At 32.8% G+C, this 9261-nt stretch overlaps 1 protein-coding gene across 1 annotated transcript; it reads right to left on the bottom strand.

The window, feature by feature from the left end:
* Positions 1 to 2145: 2145 nt before the first annotated feature.
* Positions 2146 to 7108, bottom strand: LOC129947142 (proteoglycan 4). Its single transcript, XM_056057584.1, has one exon. It carries the CDS (start codon positions 6723 to 6725, stop codon positions 3408 to 3410), a length of 3318 nt encoding a protein of 1105 aa, XP_055913559.1. The 5' UTR covers positions 6726 to 7108; the 3' UTR covers positions 2146 to 3407.
* Positions 7109 to 9261: the final 2153 nt, after the last annotated feature.

The raw sequence follows: 9261 nt of genomic DNA, 5'->3' as shown, positions 1-9261 counted from the left end.
TTTTTGCAGACTGACGCATATTTCTTTTAAGAACGTCCAAAAATGTCCACTTTTCCATTATTGTGTCAATAAATTCAAAGTTTATAGTCCCATTTGACACCATTGACCCCCATAACATAACATTTCCTCTCCCCTGCACAACAGTGGCAAGCAAATTCTCTGTCTTAAACTGAGTATTGGGCTTTCTCCAAACAGTTTGCTTTCCATTACACCCAAATAAGTTAATTTTGGTGTTGTCCGAGAACAAAACATCATTCCAGAAACTTTTGGATTTGTTGAGGTGCTTTTTAGCTGCTTTTTGGAAAAAAATGTTTTTTTCCGAACAACTCTGCTGTTAAAATTATTCTTCCGAAAAACGCGACGAACAGTTTCGGTTGAAACTAAACATTCAATAAGTGTCGCCATTTCGGCCGCCAAGTTTGGTCACTCGTTTTGAAGTTTACCTCCAATTTTCTTAAAATTATTCGTTCATCTTGCTGAGGAAAGAATTTTTTCGTCCTCTTCCAGGTTTGTTTAGGATCGTACTTTCACATCGATATTTGTTAAGTATTTTTTGGACCGTTGAATGTCTCCGCCGACGATTTCGCCAATTTCACGTAAAGATTTATTGTTTAAATGTAGTTTTAGTCTTGTAGCAATGTCGGTTTCTTTTCTCTGCCATTTCCACAAAAAATGAGGAAGTGAATACTGAACCGAATGAATTATTTCTGCGACGAACATTGTTTTCAAAATCAATTTAAATTTAACTTTTGTAACTTGATTTAAGAAGCCATAAATACAAAGTGTACGCTTAATTTTGTTTGATGAAATGTTGAGATAATGAACATTTTTTTTAATATTACCTTTTGTTTATTTTTTAAGTACTGTATTTTTAGTATTCCTAAGAATAATACAAAATAGAAATTAAAAAGAATTTTCGAAAAGTAACAAATAACTAACTCTCAATTGAGTGTACGCTGAATTTTGTTAGCAACTGTGCTTATATATACAATTTTTTAATTTTAGTTTAAAAACATGTTTGGTATGCAATTTCTTGATATAAATTTTACATTTTAATTCCGTTAAAAATGATGACCAATTTTCAAGAAAAAAAATTAATAGTATTTTAAAAATCAAAAATTAAATCAAAAATACTAAAATAGTATAAGAACTTTTGCAGGAAGAATATTAAATTTGGTTCATTACTTCTTGAACACACTTAAAAACAATATAAAGGTATTATGGGGTATCCTTCTGGAGCAATACAAAAATATACGCAAAAACAAAAACGCCTAACCTGAATCGGCTTAAAACCTAAAACGTTAATTTCCTAATCTAAAGTCAATCGACCCAATGCTTTGGGCTATATAGATAGGACAGACAGACAAACGGGAGAGGAGTCGGGGACCCACTTTTTTCGACTTTTCTACCATCGTAATCTCATATTTTATTAAAATTTGAATCGGAATTTTTTACGAATGCAAAACTTTCCATATAGTTCCTATATGTGGCAGGTTCAAAATTTTATAAAGATTTTTAAAGCTAGAATTTAGAACATCAAGACAAGCACTGGCTGAGACGTCTCGAACAAGTACATGCTACTCATTGGCACACCTTATTTACTGAGCAAATTGGCTTCTGAAAAAAATTAAAAAAAAAACATTGATTGAAGCTCATATTATGTTAGTATAAGTAGCTACTCTCAACCACAACCACAACCACATGCCAATCGGACCCGGATGCCAAAAATAAACTGGTAGATTTTCATTTTCAGATTGTAAATCAGTAGGTACCTTATACATCCATTTCAAACATATAATATCTTGCTTTGTAGGAAATTGAAAAGAATTATTTTCAAAAACAAGAACAAAATCACTAAATGGTTTAATAATAAACTTTTTACTTTCAATTTTTATAGTTTTCTATCTCCGAAATGCGAAATCATTAATTCCTATTTCTAAACATATTGTTTCAAAAACTAAGCTGACACATGAAAATTTATTATGTACTTACGCTTAACAATAACGTCTTCACTCTAATATATGTGTGTGGATAAAATAAAATAATTATAGAAAGAATGCCTTTGGCATTGAATTTTATTGTCATTCGCCACGCTATATTTCGCCAAAAGAAAAATAATAATATTGTATTATTATTTCTCCTCTCCTTAGTTTTTCGGTTTTCATTTTTCATTTTTCATTTTCAGGGCAAAAAGAACAAAATTCCGATTTACTTTAAACCGAATTAAAATTTTTCGAATATTTCCAAAATTATTTTTAGATTTATCTCACAAGAAGTCTAAATCTAAAGGCCATGGCTTTGTAATAATATTATTACTTTTTCTGATGCTTATAAATTCATCTACAAATCAAATCGTTTATTCCAAAAAGATGATGATGGTGTGATGTTATTAGCTCATGAGAAATGTTGATGATGTATAAGTACTAATTTTGTTTGTTTCAAAATAATAACACTTTTTCTTTTCTTTTTTTTAACAAAAATAATTTTTTATTTTGGATACTAAGATACTACATTATATTTATTTTCTTTTTTATTTTTAGTATTTTTTGTTTTGTTTTGTTTTCAATCACGCAATATAAATTATAAACTAAACTTATTTGGTATATATTTATAAAGGTTAATATTAATTAAAATGAACTCAATTGTGTTATGTACTTGATTTTCAAGAGGCAAACAATTGTTATGTTAAGTGATGGCAAAGTAAATTTAGTTTAACGTTTAAAATGTCACATCAAAAGTGTTTGAATGAACTGTACAAATTATTATAAATTTAAATCAAAATCATTATAAAAATAGTTTATGTTTTTCAAATTAAAAAAGAAACACGGAATAAATACAAAAATTAAACAAGTAATTAATAAACAGTTATGTATAATTAAGGATTAGGGATGGAATAAGAAAAACTTGAAAAACTTTTTTAATAATGTGGTGAAACCGGGCATTAACTTTTCAACTTTCAAAACAAACAAATTAAGAATTGTTATGCCCACCCACAACGATTGATGTGAATGATTATCAAACGAGAGTGTAATGTTCGAATGTGTGTGTGCCTGTATTTATATAATTTGTATAAATAGTGTGAGTTTTTTTTCTATTTTTTAGCCGTTTTTATCATTTATTTATTTGTTTTTAAAATTATGAATATTTTCCCACTCTAGTTAATAGTTGTATCCCTTATAAGTTCTTTCATTAAAATTAACATGATTAAGAATTTATTTGTCTGATTTTAAAAACCTACATCTAAGATAAACGTATAATATTTCCTTTTTTAAATATACATAAGTTATGCCGAATATTAATTGAATAAGTCAACATATCCATTTCGGAAACGGATGTTGTACAGAGGAATAAACTTAACCGTACTTAGTTTCTAATAACATGTGGTTTACCTCCTTTTGTCAATCTTATCAAACTAAATTCCATATACTATAGTTACGTTCCTTCTCTTCATTCTCTTCAATTTGTGCATAATCGATTTCCAGGTACTCTTTTCCACCAAAATTCACTTTTCTGTCTGTGAACTTTTTGATATAACTTATGTGGGCTGGCCTTTCTTCACCTTCTATATTTAATTTATACGATATGCTGGTTATCCTTTCCGTGACTACTGCTTTTTTCCATCTAACTTGTGTCTTTTTATAATGTTCGGCATACATGACCACATCACCAATTTCGAATTGTCGATTTTTAAGACATGACTTGGGTTGTTTTGGACCATCTGGTATTGGTTCTTCTGGTTCTTCGTCAAGATCCTTTTCCTCGATTTCTTTTTCGCAAATTTCCAATTCCGCTGGTGTTTCTTTTTGATGGAGGAAGGTGTCGTCTTTGGAAAGTTTTCTTTTTATACGCCGAATAACAACTTTACGCTTGGCTTTTCGTTTTTTCTTAGGGGCAGCAGCAGCTGCTTCTGTTGCTGTTGCGGTTGCTGTGTCGGGTGTTTCAGGTGGGGTGGTTTCTTTGTGGTCTTGTTGTTCTTCTAATCTATGTAGTTCTTCGACACTTTCTTGACCAGGTAAATTAAGTTTAACAGCAACAGCATCTTTGGGGACATGCTGAGGCAATGGTACATCCGTTTCGGTGTTAGATGTTTCATCGGAATTAGTCTCATTTATGTCAGAAGTCTTTTTGTCTATCTGAGTTGATGGCTCTGTAGGTTTTTTGAGTGTTCCAGACGTTGGCATCTGCTTGTCTTTCTCTTCGGTTTCCTTTGAATTTTTATTTGCTTCTACTTTGCCAAGAGTTGGCATAGTCTTTGATTCCTTGACGGTGGTAGAGGCAGCCTTAGAAACTTCGATCTGTTTAACTTCAGTACTCATCTTGGGTTGTTTGTTGGTTTGAATGGTTTTTACTTCTGGAACTACCGTTGGGCCGGATGTGCTTTTGGACGATTCAACTTTTGCTAGGGACGATGTAGTGGTAGCTGTTGTAGTTTTAGAAGTCTGAAGTAATTGCTTAGATTTTAAAGTGTCTTGATTTGGAATTGCAACTTTTGTGGGGTCTTCCGCACTGGATTTTAGAACTTGTTGCAAATGAGTAGGTGCTGCAACTACGCTAGGTTTCTGAGAAGTCACCTTGGTGCTAACTTCTTCCGGTGCTAAGGCGACTTCAGATTTACTTGCATCAGTTATTTTTGTTGGAGTCTCAGTGGTTTCACTATTCACTGAAGAACTTATTGGTGTGGTTGAGGTTTGTTCAGGTTTGCTTAACTTATCATCAGTACTTTCAGCAGGTGTATTGATTGCAGTTCCTTTAGGTGCAATTTGTGGTACGTCAGCATTGCCCGTGACAGAAACTGCTGGCACTGGTGTGGTTTGTCCTGACGGTTTTATTGTAGAGAGGGTAGTTCCTTGTGGTAAATTTACTTCAGTTATAACAGGTGAAGTTCTGGATGAGTTGATTTCTGCTGCCACACTCTCTTTTTTAATTGTCATAGATTCTGCATTCGCTGGAGGTGTTTTTTGAGTCGACGCGTCAGAAATTGGAGGTTTAGTTTGTTTCAGTGAATCCTCAGTTACAATGGCATTCGGTTCTAATATTTGTGCAGCATCAACTGTCGATGAAGAATGTTTATCTTCGGTCGTACTCAAAGTTGTACTGGCCTTTTCATCAGTCGTCACTGTTTGGCTTGGATTCGTCGTAGAACTACCACTTGTTTTTGAGGAAGGACTAGTTTTAGCCTTGCGACTCGAAACAATCTTCGTTTTTTCCGTTCCCGTTTTTGCCTTGGTGCGAGTTGTTTGTTTTACTAAAGTGCCAGAATCTGAAGGTCGGCGTTGCGTTTTTAATTCTATCGGTACCGGTGGTTGATCACTTGATAACTGACTTATTTCTACAGCTGCGATTGAAGCTCGTCTGTCTTTTTTTAGAATTTTTTTGGTTTTTAAATTTTTTGTTTTTGGAACTTCGGAAGCGGTGGCAATGACGGCCGCGGAGACTTCAATTTTGTTAATTGATGAGTCCTCTTTGGTTGTCTTTAGATTTTCACTCTCCATAGCACCACTTTCATCTTTGGGAACTTTAGTATCAGCAATGCTCTCAATTTCAGATTTTTGAAGTAGATTTATGTTACTTTTGCTGGTATTTGTTTCAATTGGTTTTTGAATATCTTCAAAGTTGGAAGAAACGGCGGGGCCGTTATTTTTATTGGTCAAATCCTGGTTTGATAAAGATATTTGACTTTCTTGAGACACATTCGGGAGTTCTTCAATGACTTTATTTTCAATAATTGGTAAAGCAGTCACGTCAATAGTTGTTTTTGGTATTTCCGTTTCGTCATCTTCACTGAATACGCTTCTCCGACGGATTTTGCGAACAAACCGAAATCTCACTGGGCCATCATCGGGGGGTTGCTTAGATGGAGCAGATTCATTTTGTTCGTCCAAACTTTGTTCCGTGCTGTATTGTTTCAATACACCCTTAACTTCACTAAGAGCGCTTGTTATGCTCGCGCGTAATTTATTCAAACGTTCGATTGGATCTTCAATTTGTTCAAGTTCGCACTCATTTACGTTTTCTGATCTAATCAATTTTCGAACTCTTCGTGTTCCTGCCGTTTTATTTGCATTCCTTGAATTTATATCACTTTTGCCATTTTTTTCATATTTTTCCACTCTATTAAGTTGCGATTCATTTGAATTATTATTTTTGTTTGCCTTATCCGAATTTGCAATTATATCGCGCATATTTTCGCTACTATTTTGATGCGTTATCACCGTCATATCTGCAACGATATTTTTTCCTGCGAGTTCACTTTTATTTGCATCAATATTATCGACTGAAATTTCTGAAATATCTTTCGAATTCACACAATCACTTATTGGCGTTTCCGTTGTTGGGTTACTCGTCGACGGTAAAACCTCTCCCGTTGGCGAGCTATCGGTGTCTACGGTGCGATTTTGCACGATCACCAAATCCGTGCTGTATTCGCGATTAACATCGACATTGAATTCTTGCACACTGATGTTTACGCCATTACTAACAACACTATTTTTAGAATTATTTAGATCGTCACTAACTTTGTCACTTGTAGAACGTATATTACTGTTGGCCTGATGATGGCCATTATCCAAGCATTGATCTTGCGTCATAATAGCTACGTTCGCCTTGAAAGAGTCCGCTTCCTCTGCGGCCAGTTCGGTGATGTTGGTGTTTCTAAGCGCCACCAACGAATACGGCGGCGGCGACGTCGACGTGGACGTGGACTCATTCGCCTCAGGCGTGGGCATTCCCAAAAATTGACCTATATTGTATCAATAAAATAATTAGTCACAAGGACACACAATACACAAAACAAACTCGCGTTTTCGAAACCCTGAAAGAGGATTTCAAAGTTATGTCTTCTCAATTGTTTTTAATTTCGCGACTAAACTAATTCGAATCATTGATGGATATCTGGGCTAACTTTTTCGTATACAAAAGATGTTTTTTCTTTGTTTTTCAAATACACAGATTTTTCTGTTTTTCTCATTTTCTTTGGCAGAGTTTTTGGCTGAGGAAAATGCTCTTAACAACGACGAAGACCGAGACGCTGAAAGCATTTTAAGAGTAAAAGTTTAAGGCTAAAGATTTGTTTTTTGTTAAAATTTTATTTTGTTTTTGTTGAATTGTATTTTTAAACGATATGTCTGAAAAGCTTTTTGTTATTGATTGGAAAATAGAAGCGCTACGATATTTCGACTGTTTTGCATGACTATTTAATATTTATATTCATAAATCAGCTGCTCTTTGCTTGCTTTGCCGCTGTCGAGGAGCTTTTCTTAAAATGAATGAATTCTTTCGGAAGTTGCAAAAAGTATTTTATTTAATAATTTACAAATACAACCATAATGTACATAGATTCAACCGCCCTCAAAAACAAAAGTTTTCAAATTGTATTCAAAATTCAATCCCAATATAAACGATGTGTGAAAACCCAAGAACACACATTCTACAATTATTTAACTTGAACCATTTGGCAAGATTTCAAACGAATTGGAATAGATACAAAAATTGTAATTCATAAGTTTTCTTATAATAAAACTTTTAATAAATTTGGTGACCATATTTCTTGAGTAAGCGCAGCAGAACACAAATGACACAACAGGAAGGTGGTGTTTGAGAAGTGACAGGACGTGACGTTGGCGCTGACGGTAGATCGCATTAAAATCAGGTTGGTATACAAAATTTTGCATTTTTGGAAAGTGTTTCCTTTGGTAAATTTTAGATTTAAGAAAAAAAAATTATTTTTTTTAAAGTAAAATGGAAATCCATTAATTGGATCAGTTGTTGCTTGAATCATTGATTCTCATGGAAGAGGAAGATGAGCTTTAATGCATCAATAAATTCATTAAAATTTATATTGGAGTCAAAATTACTTCTGAAATACATTGAATACAATTTTTACAAACAGTCAAAAGAATCAGAAAATACGAATCTCTACCGTCCATCTACTTAAACATGATAGAGACGGATCAAGGGCGGATCCAGACTTTTCATCAGGGGGGGTCACACACTTGGATGAGTTTTTACTTACCGCTTAAAAATGTTCTTTAATGTTTTGTAAAGAATGCTAACAAAATTTAATAATTGTTAAAATGCCAACTTTAGTTATCAAATTATTTTGAACACTGCTGTCCAGCAAGGTATCGTATTTCTATTTAATTTGGATGACTCATATAGAAGCATTGCAAGATTCCGACAGTTTTCTAAATATGCCATATTTAAGAGCTAAAATACTTAGCTTAGAGGGTTTTTGGTGCATTTTGCGCTGAAATCTAGCAAATTGTTTTGAAACGTTGCTTTTTTACAAAAACAAAACAGACTTTTTTTGTTTTCATTTCTATTAATGCAAAGAAGGCTGCAAAAATTTAAAATCCAGAAAATGAGAGAGGATCTGATATGTAAAAATGTCGGACCTTTTTTGATGTAGTTTTTTCGAAATAAATTTCCGGGAGTCTCTTATTAAAAATTGGAGAGACAAAAAGGTTTGATTCTTGAATTCAAGGAAATAGCTGCATTTAAGTAGATAATTTCTCAAAAAAAATTTGATTAAAATAAAGTAAGGTAAGTAAACAAATAAGTTGGGAAGAAAAGTTTTGTAGTACTCACAAATTACGAGTTTCAAAGCGTTTATATATATTGACGTTTATTTATTTTTCACTTATCCATTCATTTAACTAAAGTGTCACTTGATTTTTTTTGGACATTTGTATTGTTGAAATTCGTGTTTGAATCTCAGTTCTAGAGCTTCTCAAGAATTTAAATGCCATTTTATTTGTCAAAAAATCTAGATTAACATATTTTTTTTTTCGAAAATCATTTTAAATTTTGTCTTAAAATATTTTTGGTCTAAGTACTAAGTAAAGAGTTTATAAATATATAAACCTTTTACATTAAAATTTCGTCAAAAAATGTTATCCCCTTTCTTAAATATCGAGTTTTGTAAATAAAATTAGTATTTTATTAAAAATCAAAAAAATACATTTTTGATCATAAAAAATCATCATCAATTTGATCATTGACAAGAGCTTGCACAGAAAGAAGCCAAATTAAGAATACAAAATTTAGAGAAAGTTTTAGAAAAATCACATCTTGAACCAAATAATTTGTGTGAGGACTGCTGTTATTTTTCGTATTAATAAAATGAAAAAAACGCCTTACACTAATCGGCTGAAAATCTTAATTTCAATCAACACAATTGTTTGGACTGTGAGGGCCAGAAAAGACAGACAGACTAAAGGAATAGGGGTACCCACTTTTTTCGTTTCTCCACCGTCGTAATAT

This window comes from Eupeodes corollae, chromosome 2 (genome assembly GCF_945859685.1).
Source record: "Eupeodes corollae chromosome 2, idEupCoro1.1, whole genome shotgun sequence".
NCBI classification, from domain to species: domain Eukaryota; kingdom Metazoa; phylum Arthropoda; class Insecta; order Diptera; family Syrphidae; genus Eupeodes; species Eupeodes corollae.
The sequence above is the reverse complement of the archived record's forward strand: the minus strand, read 5'-3'. Positions and strand labels throughout refer to the sequence as shown.